The sequence below is a fragment of the Nomascus leucogenys genome, chromosome 7b (assembly GCF_006542625.1).
Source record: "Nomascus leucogenys isolate Asia chromosome 7b, Asia_NLE_v1, whole genome shotgun sequence".
Lineage (NCBI taxonomy): Eukaryota > Metazoa > Chordata > Mammalia > Primates > Hylobatidae > Nomascus > Nomascus leucogenys.
This window is the reverse complement of record NC_044387.1, coordinates 52,893,049-52,912,712: the sequence shown is the minus strand read 5'-3', so window position 1 is coordinate 52,912,712 and position 19,664 is coordinate 52,893,049. Positions and strand designations below refer to the sequence as shown.

At 41.3% G+C, this 19,664-nt stretch overlaps 1 protein-coding gene across 3 annotated transcripts in view; it reads right to left on the bottom strand.

Annotated features, from left to right (window-relative positions):
* The window catches only part of GRK3 (G protein-coupled receptor kinase 3), a 163,205-nt gene that overhangs the window by 33,812 nt on the left and 109,729 nt on the right, over positions 1 to 19,664 (bottom strand). For all 3 annotated transcript variants that reach the window (XR_004030982.1, XR_004030983.1, XM_030815999.1), the window contains 4 exons: positions 15,692 to 15,791; positions 9,848 to 9,926; positions 7,060 to 7,190; positions 4,425 to 4,519 (listed from right to left, as the gene is read on the bottom strand). Coding sequence is in view for 1 of the 3 variants with exons in the window: in XM_030815999.1 (XP_030671859.1) it covers positions 4,425 to 4,519; positions 7,060 to 7,190; positions 9,848 to 9,926; positions 15,692 to 15,791 (405 nt within the window). In the remaining 2 variants the exon portion in view is untranslated. The remainder of the gene's footprint in view (positions 1 to 4,424; positions 4,520 to 7,059; positions 7,191 to 9,847; positions 9,927 to 15,691; positions 15,792 to 19,664) is intronic.

The following is a 19,664-nucleotide window of genomic DNA, read 5'->3' as shown; positions in this document are numbered from 1 at the left end:
GCACGGTGGACCTTGAAGGCATGGAGACATCCACCCCTGTGTGGTGCCGCCAATTGTGCTGAGGACCTGAGCTCACAGGGGCATCGGCTTGGTCATGGTTAGCAACAGACCCCAGGGAGATGGGGAAGAAGGAGGAACATGAGCCCAGTTGTACATACGATGGAGAAATCACGTGTCAGGTTTCAAAAGCTGCAGAAGGTCAAAGGACTCAGCACTAAGCAAATGCGAAGATGATTTTCAGGAAGTGGAGAAAAATCACTTAGGAGGACAACCATTTTATATATAATCTGCACCATCTGCAATTAGAAAGCCCTTCCCGCTCTAGCACTCTCCACCCCTCCTTGAAGGGCTGAGCTTGCCCGGCTGCAGCAGGAAGCACGCGAGGCAGCCGGTGAGGAACTTTCCAAGATGCAGCCTGACAGGGCTCTGGCAAAAGGTTGTATGCCCTACCACCTTTTCATCCACGATTAATTTTCTTCATCAGTAAAATGGGTAATCAGATGACATCTCTACCTCTCAGGGTTGCTGTGAGCACTGCACAAACGTCATGGGGCCACATACAGCAGCCACTGGATTCGTGTTGGGGATCTGCATCTCTGTGCTTATCTTAATATAAGAATTTTTAGGCCGTGTGCGCTGACTCATGCCTGTAATCCCAGCAGTTTGGGAGGCCAAGGCAGGCGGATCACCTGAGGTCAGGAGTTTGAGACCAGCCTGACCAACATGGAGAAACCCCGTCTCTACTCAAAATACAAAATTAGCCAGGCGTGGTGGCACATGCCTGTAATCCCAGTTACTCGGGAGGCTGAGGCAGGAGAATCACTTGAACTTGGGAGGCAGAGGTTGTGGTGAGCCAAGATCGTGCCATTGCACTCCAGCCTGGGCGACAAGAGTGAAAACTCCATCTCAAAATAAATAAATAAATAAATAAATAAATAAATAAATAAAATTTTTAACTTGCTTATGCTCAGCAACAGTGAGAATCTACTCAGAATAAATGATCCTGGATCACTAATGAGCCTGGGTCATCACGGGGTCCGGTACTCTCTGTCTAAGAGGTATATTTGAGAGTTTTATCCAACAGTGAAAATGGGCGTTGGTCCATCAGGGCAAATCTAGCATTCTGGAAAGCTCAATCAGCCCGAACCTAAAGTCTGACAGTATAAGGTCATCAGGCCACGCCGTGAGAGGATTGGAGATTTCTATGAGGGGCATCCAAGCCATTTTCCGGGAAGGTTTAATTTCAGGGTTGCCTGGAAAGTCCTTTTCGGTGACTTTGTAACCTGTACTTATCAGGATCAAGTCACAGTTCTGGAATGCAAAGATATCTACAATAGATATCTACAGGATAAATAAGATAAATGAACCAGACCAGTCCCCCATGCTTATACCAGATACCAGCAAAATTCAACCTTGGACTGCCCGCTGCTGAGGTTTTCTGATTCTGCCTAAGGCAGCTGCTAATGCTTCCTGACGCATTCCGCTAAAGATCTGTACTACTATTAATACTGAACGAACACTTGGACGTTTTAAGACACTGTGACATGAGACACAGCTTTGTGTTCTTAGATAAAATAAGCTAGTACTCAAATTAGTCACTGACAATCTGCTCAGCTCCAGAAGTTTTCCTGTAAATTTTCGTGGCTACTTCACAGTTAACTTCTAGTTGACAATAATTTGCGATTCTTTCGTTAAATGGACTAAGTCTAAGCTCAAATCAAAAACCTCAACTACAATACTACTTTGGAGATGGGCCAGCCGCTAGATGAAATCTAAGAATCACATCTACAGCTTTGAAAAGATCTGAGAAACCAAGTTCAGGGTGAAATTGTGGCTAAAAATCTCCAGTCTTGTACTAAACAGATCATGCCAAGGCCTCAGGGAGTTCATCCACACAGCGTAAAGAGTACAGGCTTTGCACTCAGACAGAACTGGATTATAATTCTAGCCCCACGGCATACCAGCCATGTGACCTGGTTCAAGTTACTTTCTCTGAACCTCAATTTCCATACCACAAAAATTGGATAGTGACACCTATAATACATGGGGTTTCCGTGAAGATGACATATGCATGCCTGGGACAGCTGGATATTCAGTGAGTGACACAGTGAATGCTGCTGGTACCGCCACTACTCCATATGCTGGTCACTTAGGGGACACAGTTCTCAGGGCTGCTCGTTCGAGGTCTGAGGTCAGCTCCGTCTTACCATGGCATCGCCAGCAGCTGGCACACAGCAAATGTTAAATAAAGACTTGCTGAATTATTTAGTCAACCCTCACAACCATCACAGGAGATAAATATCATCGTCCTCTCTTCCTCACAGAAGGGAAAAATGAGGCTGACACAACTAGGAAGAAGAACCCAAACCCAGATCTGTTGGCTCCAGAGCCTTTATTCCTAGCCACAAAATGCCTCCTTTATTTAAAAATACAGGATTTTGACAGGACACAGTGGCTCACACCTGTAATCCCAGCACTTTGGGAGGCCAAAGTGGGAGGGTTGCTTGAGTCCAGGAGTTAGAGACCAGATTGGGTAACACAGGGAGACCCCGTCTTTAAAAAATATTTCTTTTTACATTAGCTGAATGTAGGGGCACATGACTGTGGTCCCAGCTACCTGGGAGGCTGAGGTGGGAGGATCACTTGGGCCCGGGAGGGGGAGGCTGCAGTGAGCCATGATCATGCCACTGTACTCCAGCCTTAGAGACAGAGCAAGACCCTGTCTCAAAAAAATAAAAAATATAAAATTTTGTTGTATGTTTACCTTTTTAAAGTAGTAGCCTCCTGATCATTATTTAAACATGGAAACCAACCTTCTCAGTCCTACTTCTTTACAGATGCTGTTCAAATATTGTGCTATCCAGAGCAGGCAAAAGAACAGCCCACCGTTCAGAGCTGACATGTGAATTATAGCAAAAAGTGGACTAGGTCCTGCTAGGAAATAAATAACCCCATATCTGAAAGTTAATTCCTCTGGAAGATTATTTCTTATGAACTCTTGGATTCATATTTAGTTATGACTATACTAAATAGAAAAAATTAGCATACCAAATAGCTGTGGCATTAAAAATTCAAATGACTCTCTTAAAAGAATCTGATGAACTCCCTGAGAGAAGCTTATATGACCACAGGTTCTGGCCTAATAATTGTAAAGTGCTGGCAAAATGCTAATGCTTTTATCACCATATCCCAGATTCTGTAGAAAAAGAGAAATATGTTTACAGAAACGATGCTATTCACTATTAACATTTGATCAGAGCTTTAAAAGGCAATTTTGTTTTAATGCAGTCCTTCATAAAGTATTGCAGTTCAGAACCACTTTACTTCTAGTTACACAAAGAGAAGGATCTGTGGTTTATTTTCTGCACAGATGCATGAAATGAGACCACTGGGAGTTTTTTTTCAAGACCAGTCAACACAGAGATGAATGTTAGCTTAAGATGTCAATAAAATGTAATTTTAAAAGATTCAGTGCTAAGGAGGAGACATTTAAAAAGATAAAATAAAGCAAAAGTTGTCTGCTTTTCCACAAACTGTACATGTGTTCATACTTTCCACCCAGATCATCGCCTACCAAAGAAACAGAAATGAAAACCAGTGCACGTTCCATGGCGTTTCTGCAGAGCCCTGGGGGAACTGTCCTAGTCCTGCTGTCTTTTTAACAACCTCGAGCACAGAGAGAAGTCCTTGGGTCAGGGCCAACTTGCACTGATCAAGCAGGGCCACACCCAGAAGCAGTCTGGTGTCCCCGAGGTGTCAGGTGCTGGCTGAGAGCTGTGGCCTCAAGAGTTCCCTCTGGGTGATCACGTAGAGGACCTGGTGCAAGACCCAAGTCTAACAATATGGCCTGCAGTGAAAGCCTAAACTGCAAGTGGATGATTTGTTTCATTAATTAAAAAAGAGAGAAAGAAATATTCCTAATTTATCTTCAGGGAAAAAAAAAGAAGAAAAGCCTTTTTGAAAAAAGAAGGAAAAGTAGATGAAGACAGAAACTTGGCCCCGAGGACCTCCCTTGACCACATCCATGCAGCTGCCCCGGTGCCTTTCTAGGTACAGTCTCTTTCACTTATCCTTAGGACGACTTTGAGGGGTTTATTACTACCATTACTAACAGACTAAGTAACTGACTGACTTTTAGGGTCACACAGGTAGCATGGATTCTGGTTTCTTGCTGAGGTCCTGACTGTTTCTGAGAGGCCACCCTGGTCCCTGAGCAGGTTCGACTCCACTGTGGGTTAATTCCTGCTCTCCGCAGACAGTGAGGAAGGCATCCTGTTCTTATCTCCTTTCCCACAACCTGTGATGTTGGATCTTCCTGACATATTGAAAATCACCACTGGCAAGAGAAATGGGGTGACAAATGGCCACGCCTTTGAAGGGGCGGGAGAGAAGTGATGGCGAACTGAAGTTGATGCACGACTTACACGCTTGCATGAGGCTTCTTTTTGGAAAAATCGCAGGCAAGACCAAGATCTGATATCCTTGCGTGTCCATGTTCATCCAAGAGAATATTTGCTGGCTAAACAGAAGGAGAATAATCTTTAATAAGAGTGCCCCAAATGCCATGCAGGCTTTGAGAACGTTGAGTGCAGACACTTGATATCTTACTATTTTATCATAGTTTCTTCCTAAACACAAATTATAGCTTTATCCTATCACATCAAAGTAGGGCATGATACTGAGAATAATATTTTTCATGTTAACTTCAGCAGCAAAGTGGTAATGATAGAGGCAAAGGATTCTACTCATTAGAAAATGAAACATGGGGCAGGTAACACAGGAATGTTGGGAACACAGTTCATCAGCATTAAAAGCATTTCCTTTTCACTGTACCAAGGACTGCTGCGCAGCCAGAACAGCGCGCCTCTCAAGGGCAGGAGGTGAGTCCACCAGCTTCTGGGCTTCTGAGAACCACTAGGATTTCTAAGATTAAAGCCATGAAGCACAGGACAGACAGGAAGCTTCCAAGAATGTATCAACACTGATCTAAGCAATCAAAATATTCCACAGTGCCACACTAATCCCAATAAGTGTCATTTCTGCTTATTAGTACATCATTAACATAGGGTCCTACCAAATGACCAAATATAATTTTGACCACAACTCTGATGAAATGTATCCATGAAGATTAGATTTAGTCATCATAATCATGAAAAACAAATCTAGTCTCTCAGATATACATTGAATTATAGTCATCTTAATATTTTTCTGCTGGCGATCAACTATTGTTTTGCTTGAAATAAAAATAAATGGCATGCTATTATAAAACTGAAGCATGAATAATCATGAGTGACTAGAATTAAGTTTGAATAGAAATTAAATAATGCCACTGCCTTCCAAATAGCTTAGAAAATAAAAATAAAGCATAAAGATGATTAGAAACCAGTTACTGATTTAAATTAGAATGTATTACAATGTGCTTCATGGGCCTTCAGCATGTGTTTTGTTCTTCTGCAAAGCACGCATAAGGAAATAAAATGTCAAGAGCCAACTATTGTCTAGTTATTTCTAATTCAATAAAACTACATTTTTCTTCTTTATGCTTATAGGAAAACTAAGAGAATAATAATAATTCTGTAACCTTACAGAAAGGTTTAAAATTCACAAAGTATTTTGTAAAAAAAAAAATAACATTCTTGGAAATAAAATACAATTTTTATAATATCTTAGAAAGTAATCTTCAAAAGCCAATCACGGCATCTCAGCTCCCTAGAGGAAGGAACATAATCTGTACATTTCAGTTGGCCACTGTGGGTTCATTCAAGAAGGCATCTGAAATGAGAGGCAAACACATTCTCCTGGAATCTTGTCGCCTATTGGCAAATTGTTAGTCCCATCATTTTTCTTATTACAATTTACGCATTTCTATGTTTGCGCAATCATTAATTCGTCAAGGTCCCTTTCTCTCCATGCCTGCCTGCAGGCTGTTGGCCATACAACTAGGTGAGTGTCACCATGGACACCCTGAGCCAGCTTCTGTCTCCTTCCCACATGTAAAACCCAGGACCAAGCACCACGTTCTGGAATGGAAAAACTCAGAATACTCCTATATCATTGCTTTCAAGGCGAGTGAGCTCTCACAGAGGACAAGAACAGAAACTCGGGCACAGCAGTTGGAGGTTACACAGTGCAAGGATCTAAAACTCTATCAATGATTTTTAAGGCAATCTCAAAACAATGTAAAGATCTGAGGATGGCCTTTGGGAGAAATTCCGCAGGCTGGTCGGCATCCGCTATTCACTGATAGACCTTGCCTCGGAGGAGTTATGACTCGGCCATTCTATGTCTTAGCTCACCAGCTTCTAAGCCCCATAAAATATATGTTCTTTGCTTATTCATCATTGTACATTTCCAGCCCTTTATAGAGCCATGACCAAATAAATCAGTTGCTTAGTGAACATTAGCTGAATTATAATTAATTATGAAATGGGTGACACCAAAAGGGCTCCTAAACTGCTTTTGTTTTTTTGTTTTTTTTGTTTTTTTTTTTGAGACAGAATCTTGCTCTGTTGTCCAGGATGGAGTGCAGTGGTACAATCTCGGCTCACTGCAAGCTCTGCCTCCCAGGTTCACGCCATTCTCCTGCCTCAGCCTCCTGAGTAGCTGGGACTACAGGCGCCCACCACCACGCCCGGCTAATTTTTTGTATTTTTAGTGGAGATGGAGTTTCACCGTGTTAGCGAGGATAGCCTTGATCTCCTGACCTTGTGATCCGCCCTCCTTGGCCTCCCAAAGTGCTGGGATTACAGGCATGAGCCACCGCGCCTGGCCTAAATTGCTTTTTATTAACTAATCAACTAAAGTATTTGGCTTAGTATATGTGCTGCAGCAGGCACTGTAGTAGGCACCAGGGTTATAATAATGACAGGGACAGACATGCGCTCCATCCCCGCTGAGTCTGGTCTAGAGGAGATAAAATGTCATATAGCTAATGACTTCATCAGGGCTGAGATGAGGGCTATGAGAAAAATGACAGGACTCTATGAAATAGAAGGAGACTTCCAGAGGACCATTCACACAATACCTACTATGCAGAATGAGTCTGTCAACTGTCCTCACCTTCAAATCTCTGTAGACAACAAACCGATTGTGCATGTGTTCCAGACCCAGAATGATTTCAGTGGCATAAAACCGCATCTCCTTCTCAGAGAACACGCCATGTTGTGAAAGGTGGTAGTGCAAATCGCCCCCTGGAATCAGATTCAGAATTTAATTCAAAGCATGTTAATTTAAAGGAAACAAAAATCATTGTCATCCTAAATAGTCAGGACTCAGTAGAAAAAGGGAAACTTATGCTTCTGCTTGGTCTATATACCTATGTTTCATTCCTGTAGTTTAGCAATAACTTAAATGTTATAGAGAAAACTTAAACATTGAGAAGATTTAAATGCAATGACAGGAAGGACAAGACAGCAAAACCAAGCCACCATTCTCAGGCTGGCAGCTCAGCTTCTAGTTCTGCTATCACAAGGTGGGACTAGCTAACCTGCTTTGATTACCTAAATCCTAGTAAATGAATCAACCCATGGAGTGATCCAACAGACAGCTTAGCAACTGGCTCTACGGATAGACAAAAAAAACAAAAAACAAACAAACAAAAAACTAGGCTGGGCGCAGTGGCTCATGCCTGTAATCCCAGCACTTTGGGAGGCTGAGGATCACTTGAGGTCAGGAGTTCGAGACCATCCTGGTCAACATGGTGAAACCCTGTCTCTACTAAAAATACAAAAATTAGCCAGGCATGGTGGCGCATGCCTATAATCCCAGCTACTCGGGAGGCTGAGGCAGGAGAATCTCCTGAACCTGAAAGGCAGAGATTGCAGTGAGCCGAGATCGCGCCGCTGCACTCCAGCCTGGGCGACAGAGACCCCTTCTCACAACAACAACAACAACAACAACAACAAACTGATCATATAGACAGATATTTAACAAAGCACATGCAGTACAATTTTAACTGATAAAAAATCCAGGTGGTGGGTATCCCCAGGAAAATTCTTTCAATGTTGCTATCTGCTTGAAATTTTTCATAATAAAACGCTGGAGAAAGGAAATTATCAGATGGCCTCAAATTACAGAGACAGAGAATGCAGTCAACAGGGTAAGGGAATGATTTCATAAAACACAAGGGAAAAGCCTCTATTGATTTATAAAAATGAGTGTGTGTCCAACTTTATTACCCTTGCTTTCGCAAGCATGTTTCTCTCTCCATACACATATTCCTGTAAAACCACTACCACATCAAGATGGAAAAGATGCCCAGCATCCCAAAAGCTTGCCTACCACTATGCCCTTTCAGTCAAGACCTTACCCCCCAGCCCCACTCACACAAAGGCCACTCTTCAGCCCCCTCTCCCCATCCATTAGTTTTGTCTGTTTTGGCAGTCACATAAGCAGGGTCACCTAGGGTAGATGCTGCTGTGTTTGGCTTCTTTTGCTCGTTATTATGCTGTGAAATTCCTTCCGGTTTTGGGGTAGATCTGGTTTTTTTTTTTTTTTTTTTTTTTTGAGATGGAGTCTCATTCTGTCACCCAGGCTGGAGTGCAGTGGCGTGACCTCGGCTCACTACAAGCTCCGTCTCCTGGGTTCACACCATTCTCCTGCCTCAGCCTCCCGAGTAGCTGGGACTATAAGCGCCCACTACCACGCCCGGCTAATTTTTTTTGTATTTTTAGTAGAGATGGGGGTTTCACAGTATTAGCCAGGATGGTCTCGATCTCCTGACCTCGTTGATGCGCCTGCCTCGGCCTCCCAAAGTGCTGGGATTACAGGCGTGAGCCACCGTGCCCAGCGAGATCTGTGTTTTTTTTTGTTTGTTTTTCTTTTTTGAGACAGAGTCTTGCTCTGTTGGCCAGGCTGGAGTGCAGTGGCACGATCTCGGCTCACTGCAATCTCCGCCTCCTGGGCTCAAGCAATTCTCCTGCCTCAGCCTCCCAAGTAGCTGGGATTATAGGTGCCCGCCACCTTGCCCGGCTAATTTTTGTATTTTTAGTAGAAACGGGGTTTCACCATGTTGGCCAGGCTGGTCTTGAACTCCTGACCTCAGGTAATCCGCCCACCTCGGCCTCCCAAAGTGCTAGGATTACAGGCATGAGCCACTGCACGCGGCCAAGATCTGGTTTTAAATCAAACACTCGGAACATAATAAAACTTCAAGTGAACTTAAAAAAAAAAAAAAAAAAAAAAAAAAAAAACTAGGCATGTGAGTTGTGAATTATATGCTTTATTTCAGTTCTTGTTACTAAAAATATATATATTTAGATATATATATTAGATATATATACTTTAGATATATACCATGACACTTTCTAGTATCAGAAAGCTCCTTTTCTAGCTGAACGTTTTCCAGCATTTTCAGAATCATCATCCACAGTTTAAAAGATCAATGTACAGTAGTGCAGATTTAGAAGGTGCAGAAGATTGGGCTAAAATCTGTACTTGGCCCAAAGTCAGTCCTTCAAAGTTGGTTTTTAAATACATTTCTATCTTTGGCCTATATTCTTATGAAGTATTTCATTCCTAAAAGTTGAGGGCCAGGAAATAAGCTAATTAAAGATCTAGGCCAGCTGCATTCCAGAAAATCAAGTTTCACTGTAAGTATTTCATGAGAATCTTTTCTAGAATATCCAACTTCTTGGGAAGAGACTGGGAGGCCCAGAAGGACGTTGCAGTCAACATCTAAAAATGAATTTTCAGTGAAGATTAAAGGGTAAAAGGTTTCCTGAAACTTCAGGGGGAACCTAATTACCTGAAAGGCCCACATTGCCAGTCTGCCTAGATTAATGCATGCTAAGATTTAACATCATGGCAAAGTCTTTCAAGGCATTCAGACTTTCCAAGTTTTGCTTACCGTTCATCAGATCCAGGATGAAGCAGAGTTTATCTGGGGTATGGAAGGCATAGGTCATACATACAATGAAAGGACAGTCCTAGAGTGAAAAAGTAAAAGTTTATAAGAAGAGCAAAAGCTGCCTAGAAAGCACACCTACCACCAAACACCATGCTACATATTTTAAAAATTACTTTATTTTTTAATTGACACATTGCAATTGTACATATTTATGGTGTACAGTTTGATGTTTTGACACATATCTATGTTGTATAATGATCTAATCAGGGTAGTTAGTGTATCCATCACTTCACACATTATCACTTCTTTGTGGTGAGAACCTTCAAAAGCCTCTCTTCTCGCTATTTTGTAATATACAATACATGCTGTGGGTTTTTATCCAAGCTGCCACCCCATGCATTGAGCACCAACACCTCCATGGTAATTTTTAAAGTCACAGTAAAATGGAGCTGGTTACATAATAAAATGCATAGAGATACAACATTAATAATTAGAGGTCCTTTCTTGCTTGGATTCAATGACGTCTCTATCCTAATTATATCCTCTTCAAAAGGCTAGATACAGAAACATATCCCTATCTTGCCAGGCTTTTTGCTGGTCAACATTTTGTTTCTGGCTATTCAAATACCCATTTCAATCTCTGCTTCTGAAGTTAATGGAATCATAGCACGGGTCAGGGAGGGAGGAATGTTATTTGTGGTGGTGTTTTGAAACACTGAGAATAAAAATGGAATTAAATTAGCTTTTGAAAGTGGAAAACTATTATCATGACCAAGGATCGAATAACTCAGTTGTAAAGATTTCAGTGTTCCCCTAATTAAGCTATAGATGCCATGCAATCTTAATTGAAATGAAAATTGACAAGCTGGATTCTAAAATATATGTAAATGTAAACAGTCAAGAAAAGTTCCAATATTCTTGAATACAAACAAAGCTGGAAAACTTACAGGACCAGATATCAAGACTTATTAGAAAGCAACAGGAATTCAGACAGTGTGGTATTATCCCAAGGACAGACAAGTAGACCAATGAAATGGAAAAGGGAATCCAAAATAGACCCATACATAAATGGTCACTTGATTTGTTATTAAGGTGACACAACAGGATCTGGGGAAAGGATGGTCTATTCAATCAGTGGTGCTGGAGCAACTGAGTATCTGTACAATAAAATATGAACCTTGACCCCTGCCTCACACCACACGCTACAGCCATTTCCAGCTGATGTAGATCTAAGTGTAAAAGATAAAACAATAAAGCTTCCAGAAGAAAACAAAAGAGAATATCTTCATGATCTTAGGGTAAGTAAAGATTTCTTAGGCCACAAAAGGCAGTAACAATAAAAATGTTAATTAGACTAAAATAAAATTAAGAACTTCTATTCATCAGAGGATACCATTAAGAGAGTAAAAAGACAAGCCACGGGATGGGAGAAGATATATGCAACCCATAAATACACAAAGGACTCATATCTAGAATACACAAAGAACTTTAAAAAATCAACTTAAAAAGTCAACCAACCCCCAGAAAAATGGCACAAAAAAAAATAGGCACTTCACATGAGGATACCACATAGCCCCCAAACTAATGAACAGATGCTCAACCTTGATGTCTCCAAGGTAATGCAAATTACAACTACAATATGCTATCACTAAACCCACGAGAACAGCTAAAAAGAAAAACACTGACGATACTGAGTGCTGGGAAGATATAGAGTGAATGGAACTTTCATATATGGCCACTGGAAGTGTACAATGAATGGTGCAGCCACTTTAGCAACCCATTTAGTGGTATCTAGCAAGGCTGATATCTTGCTATTTGCAAACTTTCTGACTTAGTGCTTTCACTCCCAGGTAGACATCTAATAGCAATCTGTACCCATGTGCACCAAGATACCTGCACAAGAACAGCATCATTCAAAATAGCACAAGCCAGGAAATAACCCCAATGTCTACCAACAGTAGAATGGATAGAATGGTATATTTATACGCTAGAATACTATACAGAGCATGGATCAGCAAATGTTTTCTGCAAAGGGGCTAAAAAGTAAATATTTTCGGCCTTGCAGGCCACATACAATCTCTGTCATCTATTATTCTTTGCTTATTTTCTTTACAATCCTTTAAAAATGTAAAAAACCATTCTTGGGTCACGGGCTCTACAAAATAAGGCCAACAAGCTAGACTTGGCCTGAGCCACACCTGGCTTTCTGACCTCTGCTACACAGCTACAGGAGGGAGTTACTGCCGTGGGCAACACCACGGATGAATCTCATAAGCAACATGGAGTGAGAGAAGCCAAACACAGAAGAGCACATTTATAAAGTTCAAACACAATTTGCAAAGCTAAATTATGCTGTTAGAAATCTGGATAGTAGTTAAGTTGGGCACAGGGTTAGTGACTGGGAGAGACATAAAGAGATTTCTAGAATACTGATAACTCTCCATCTCTTGATCTGGGTGTCGGAGATGCGTGTATTCCCTTATGAAAATTCATCAGTGCTATGCTAGATCTATTAGCTCTATTTAGATCTATTTTATCTATGAAATCCACTTAGATTCTTTATATAAAGTGTATACTTGTCACTAAACTGATTCAGTTTTTAAAATGGCCTAGATTGTCTATATCCTCTTTCTTAACGAACACAAAAAATTATTAAATTCCAAAGAAAATGTTCAAATTTCAACAGAATATGTAAACAGAATTTGCACTGTTAAAGCTAACAGCTCAAGACCACAACCCTAGGAGGCTCAGCCCCCTTAAAATGCCTGCCTCAGAGAAATCAAGGCTTCCCAAAGAATTTTTATTTGTTCCAGCCAACACTCAAAGATAGAGCCCCTGTCTTCCAGCCTCCATGGGAGGGTAGGAGTCTAACTTGGATAAGTCCCAGTTAGCAAACCCAGATGGGTCCCATATGGACCACGCCCCTTCCTGCATTGTAAAATTCTTCACTTCCTTGACTCTGCTCCAGCCTCCATTGCACTCCATGGGCCACTGTCCCTTTAAAACATCCGGTCACCTCTGCACAAGTCAGAATGGAGCTCCACTATTTCTCTTACTGTCTAGTCATTACCAAATAAATGCTCTTTTAATTACCAAATAAATGCTTTAACTAATGTCCAACTATATTTATCTTTGACTCAATGTAAAATAAACACGCAGGTGAAGGAATCAGATGTGGTTATCTCTACAGAAATCAGTTACTGCAACCCTCACCTCTCGGGGTGCTGAACAGACACTATAATGGGTTTCATGTGGAGTCCAGGACACAACCAAATACTGACCAATATGAAAAAATAAGTGGCAATTTAATGAACGGTGGGATATAGTTCCAAGGATAATTATGGATAAGAGGCCCTGCCTTGATTACAAGTCGGAATAAAAGTGGATTTTTAGAAGTAGACCATTAAGTAAAACTCTTGAGCAAGGAACTGTCTTCTTTGATTTCCTACTAAAAGTGAACAAAACAGCTTACATTTTGCAGGAACTCGCCATAAAAAAACTGTGATAAAATAGGACCATGAAGTCGTTGTTTAAGAAAATCCTCCACACTGCAGTCGGAGCAATCTCTGTGAACTGCAAGGCTGATTATGGCCTCTCTCTAGTTAAAACACTTGGTTTCTAACTGCAGTCAGATCATTTAGGCTCCTCAAGATCGGCCTGCAATGCCCTTCATGGTCTGCCTGGCCTTCATGTCTCTCTCCAGCTTTGTCTTGCACAACTCCCCCCACCACCGCAGACCCTGGCCCCTCATCTGATTCCCCCAACCTCAGGTGCCTGGGCTCAGACGTGCACTGGCTCCTCCCCAGGTAACCCCCAACTTCAGAAGGGCATTTGTTGACCCCATCTCCACCCTGCAAAAGGCCTTCCGAGCACCGTGTGCCTGTCTTCCATAGCTCTTGCATGCCGATACAGGCTGATCAAAAGCTTCACCTAGTGAGGGTATTTTCAACTAAGTTTTACTAAAAACTATAGGAAGTATCCCTTGATTAGCAAAAACAGTTCCAAATAACTTTACTATAATTATTTTGGTTAAATTATGCATTTATAAATTTTAAAAATACCATACAGTTTTGATATCTAAATAAAATACAAATAATTCTTTTAAATTAGTTCAAAGTGATAGCCCAAAATAGCCCTAATTTTTTAATTTACTCTCTTAGGGTTACACCAGTGAGAAACTACACAACCATTTAACCACATCTCCTCTCACCTGAGTCAAGTCCATATAAAAATACTACATGAAAACTATACTTATGTTTTTCCAACATTAAAACATTTATTTTCTATAAGCTTTCTTGAGAATAAATATCCAAGGCTTTGAGATAACTCACTGAAAATTAATATTTTAATAACCACTTAAAATCTTCATCCAGTACTCACATCCACGTTTGAAATTTAGGATACAGACATTTCCAATAGAAATTAAAAGCCAATGCCATTCACCTGATTCCAACAGAGTATGCAGGATGCTTGGTTTCCACTCTCATCAGTCAAAAACTTGGACATACACACAAAGCAACTCTTATTTGAAATGCTTAATGCCCATACAGTGGGAGGTCAAGGCACATAATTAGAAATTATTTATGGCTATGGGGTTTCCATTTGTTGTAACTTAGCTACATTATGCTATTCTTTTGCTTCAATAGCAAATACCTTGTCTAGAAACACTTTAATGATAGAATAATATAAACCATAATATAATAAATACAGGTGACAAACGAGAAAACATACAGCCTATAAAGTGATGATAAAAGGAGCACTGGCCAAAAAGTCTAGAGATTTGAGGAAGGAAATTAACCTCTCTGGGTCTCAGGTTACTTGCTCAGCAGTTGAAAGGGATTCTTTCATTAGTCACTAAAATTTGGTTTTTTCAGATCCTTTTGGTGAAGACTTTATTTAAAATCCAGCCATGGGATCTAGAAGTCTCTCACATTTCTCACTGAATATAAATCTTCCTGGCTGGAGTATCTACGGTTTCATTCACACATGGGGTACACAGTTAGTTAGTGTCTGGCCCCTCCACGCTCACCCCATGCCTCTCCCTCTCTGTCCTGACTCCCTAACCCACTCTGAACACCAGGTCACAGCCATACCAGTGCACACACGCTGGAACAGGGTACTGGGAGGACGGGTTTTTTGGATGTGTCTTCACATACACTGGCATCTGTACAGATACATAAAAGCTGAGGTTTTGATCTTGGGTAATACCATTAACAGAAAAAGAAATGGGAATGGGCAGCTATTTAGTAAGTAAAGAAGATGGAGGGTAAAAGTGGGGTCACACATGTTGAGCTAAAAATGATAGCTTAATATACAAAGAAAGTGTCCAATAAGTGGAAACACAGTGCTAGAAATGGAAAGGCTGATAAACAGAGTAGCAGGTAGTGAGAGGCAGGTAAGATCACCTTCCAGTGAAACACTGACTAGGGACAATCTCAAATGGACAATTCAGATGTGACTAATCCAAGTCGCTTCTCTCGATTCGCTTCTGAAGAACAGAAGCCACTTTTCTCTTACTTTTCCCCTCTAGGTTAGTCCTTCTTGCCAGTCGTTTAGTCAAGTCTTGACTATATTCCAGGGAGTTTTCTGGCTATCATTATTTTCTGCCACCTCCACTACCATATTCTGCAAAGAAGGAAGTCAAGGACAAATAAATAGGCAGTAAAGGGAGAAGCTGTGGGTGTGCATAAGGGAGGTGGCTGGTGTTCTTCTAACTTGCAAAATCAAAGAGATACTATCAGATTCTAACCCACCCAAGAACTCGCTGGCCTTGCAATCAGCAATCATCCTGCTATGAAACAAACAAAACATTTTTAAAAGAAATGCTGGAAATTTAATACTTACTCCTGTGCTGACAAGAGACAACATGATTCTTTCATTTAAGGCTAATGTTTCTCCTTGTTTCATTTTGATCCTCTTCTTATCTAAGCATTTCATTGCATACCTAGAAACATAAATTTATTGAAAAATCTGCGCCGTAAATATATGTAGACTAATTTAAACAATATACATCACACTGGGGCAAGTTTCTGAGCATTTAGGCCACGTTTAAAAGAAGCAGAGTAGTACCCAAGCGCCATGCAAGAAGTATTTTTATTTTGCATGTATTGTGAAAACAAAATCAAACAATACTTAAGATATTTGTATCATTAAATGGATAGAAGTCCCAGTTAAATAAAGGACAAAGTAGATGGACACAAATAATTTTATTATGACTAATAAGGGCATATGTATATATTTAGCAGCTAGGAATTGTGAATTCAGCAATGGTCAATTTTTTTTTTTTTTTTTGAGACAGAGTCTCGCTCTGTTGCCCAGGCTGGAGTGCAGTGACACGACCCAGCTCACTTCAAGCTTTGCCTTCTGGGTTCACACCATTCTCCTGCCTCAGCCTCCCGAGTAGCTGGGACTACAGGTGCCCACCACCATGCCCGGCTAATTTTTTTGTATTTTTAGTAGAGACGGGGTTTCACCACGTTAGCCAGGATGGTCTCAATCTCCCGACCTCATGATCCACTCGCCTCAGCCTCCCAAAGTGCTGGGATTACAGGCATGAGCCACTGTGCCTAGCCAGCAGTGGTCAATTTTTATAAGAGTTTATAGAGGTTAAGAATCTAAAACAGTGATGATCAACAAAATGGAAAGGGAAGGCATGAATTCAAAACAGCATGTCCTAAAATGCTATTTTATTGATTTATTTTTAATTTTGATATTTAAGTTATGACGTTTTAAATAATACAAAGAATCAATAAGATTTCTCTACTATCATTGAGGCAAGTCAATTGAGAAGAACCAATTGGCAACTTAAGATTTTCGAAAACCTGGAACAAACTCATATTAAGAAAATGCAGACAAGTTATATGGCATATTCTACAGAAAACAGGAAGCTTTTTCGGTAGGACAACAGAAGGCTAAAAGGGAATTCTTGCAAGTGTTTTCACACGTTTCACAGGCTGAAAGTTCTTGTGTATAACTCTAAATTCCCAGATGATGGACTACTTCCTTCGGCCGGGATCTGCAGCATGGGCACTGTCTCAGTGTAGTAGGACACAGAAAATCTACCTTTTTCTTGTTGATCATAACTTACCATGTTTAAGTTATATAAAAACAAGATAAATGTTCAAATTTGGTGTTTTTATCCACTTTTCTAGGAGTTCTTATAACAAATCAATTGACAAGACATTAATTTGCTTACATGTGGGATCAAATATTAGAAACATATGAAGTGATATGTTCTTTAAATATCTTACTTTTATTTAAAAGAATTTTCAAAATGTTTTACACTACCTCTATCACCACTCTCTTCCACGGTGGAGGTGATTTCTTTTCGGTTTTTTTCCTTTTTTTTTTTTTTAAGAGATGGGGTCTCGTTCTGTTGCCCAGGCTGGGGTCCAGTGGGATGATTGTACCTCATTACAGCCTCAAACTCCTGGGCTCAAGCAATCCTCCCACCTCAGCCTACAGAGTAGCTGGAGCATAGTTGGGACTACAGGCACCTGTCACCACGCCCATCTAATTTAAAAAATATTATTTCTAGAGATGAGAGTCTCATTATGTTGTCTAAGCTGGTCTCGAACTCCTGTCCTCAAGCAATCCTCCTATTTCAGCCTCCTGAGTAGATGAGATTACAGGCATGAGCCACTGCACCTGGTGGTTTTTAATAAAACCTTTAGATTGCAGACCAAAGGAGATAGCACACAGGGCTCGGGCCTCTGGGGAGCAAGTGCATTCTTGGGCCTCTGTTTAGAAGTTATCAAAGAGCTATCTAAACAGGCTCCTAGGGGTGCACCTGGTGGTTCACTGATGGGCTCGCAGAGCCAGTGTGCATGCAACTGGCAGCCTGGTGACAGGAACAGACATGAGCGAGGGTTCATGGACCTTAAGACTTGACCCCTTTCTAGCTATATGGCTCCTGAGAAGTATCTACACTTGATCTATAGAATAGAAGAATATTTACTACCCACTGGCTATTTTTGAGAGTTATGTGAAATAGTAAATGTGTACAAAGAGGTAAGTTGATATTATTTACTTTTTTTTCTTTTTTTTTTTGAGACTGAGTCTTGCTCTGTTACCCGGGCTGAAGTGCAATGGGGCAATCTTGGCTCACTGCAACTTCCACCTCCCGGGTTCAAGCAATTCTCCTGCCTCAGCCTCCTGAGTAGCTGGGACTATAGGCACCCACCACCACTCCCAGCTAATTTTTTGTATTTTTAGTAGAGACAGGGTTTCACTGTGTTAGCCAGGATGGTCTCGATCTCCTGACCTCGTGATCTGCCCACCTCGGCCTCCCAACGTGCTGGGATTACAAGTGTGAGCCACCGCGCCCGGCCAATATTATTTACTTCCATAACATCAAGTGTCTGACTAGATATTCTAAATACAATGATGAAGCAAAACTAGCAGAAATTAATGAACGGTGCCAAGCAATAAGTAGAGTATATAATTTAGGATCAAAAAGTCTACTGTGCAAGTACAGAATAAGAAAGAACTTTTCCATGAAAAAGTGACCAGAGTTGCAGAGGACTGTGTTTCAGTGAAAGTGACCAGGGTTGCAGAGGACTGTGTTTCAGTATACTCTTATTTCCTTGTACTTAACACACAATAAGCAGCCTTCTGAAAGCCTGACAATGTCTAATCTCATTTAATTCTCACAACAAGGCACTTTTATTACTCCTAGTTTATAGGCCAGGAGATGGAGGCATTGAGAGGTCCCAAACTTTGTCCAAGACAGAAAGTGTGGAGGGTGAACCTGACGTAGCAGGTGTGTGATACCAGGACACTTACTCCGGATCCCTAGGCTACATTGCTTGGGCACCAACCCAGACTTCAAAATCGTGAGTGCCAGGCATCAGGTTAGCCCTGCCCAGGACCCCAAAGTAGAAAGACAACCAATGGGTACAAATTAACAAAGGTAAATTTCAGTCCCCAAAAAACATTTCATCCATTGGACCTGTCTGAGAACGTAAAGGACTTCCTGGCAAAGCCATCAGCTCCCAATCCCAGGAAGTGCCTGAGCAGAGGATGACCGGGGGCAGGCACTGAATTACGGGGCCACAAACACCCCTTCTCCCATGGACTCACATACTTTATAACCAAGCCTCACACACTACACTACTCCACCAAGCCCACTGCTCTAACATGCCTGGCACTTAACCAAACTTGTAGTTCTGGGTCTATCGAATCATATTTTTCCACTCTCTTTTGCTTTCAGAAATATGTCTTAAACCACTTCTGTTAAAAAAAAAAAATTTTCCCCCACACTTAAGAATTCCACCATTCACTTTCCAGAAGACCCTTCTACTCAGCTCAGATGCAGTTAGTTTCCGAATGCTGACCTCCCAGGAAAAACGTTAACCAAGGTGAGTGATGGAGCCCACAATCGGTGATCATTGTCCACAGGGCTTCCTCCTCTCCAGCACCCCAGCTACTGATCTAGGGAATCAGCATCTGAAATGCCACAACTGCTTATGCTTCATCGTTGGTGAGTCTTTATTTAAAAGAGAATGTCTCTCTTTTGCAAAGCGAACAATTCTTTGTCATGTGATCTGATGAGGAGGCTGAACGTAACATGCCACAGTTGTCAAGGATCCCTTCTAGTTCACCTCTGGCTCCCTGGCTCCCACCCACAGCCCGCACCATCTTGGGCACAGGATACAAGGTTATTGTTGAACTTCCCATTTGGCCCTAAGAGGTGGTGGTTCCAGCTTATTGCTCTCATTCCCCATGCTTAACAAAATACAGCTTTTTTTTTTTTTTTCGAGACACAGTTTTGCTCTGTTGCCCAGGCTGGAGTGCAGTGGCGAACTCCGCTCACTGC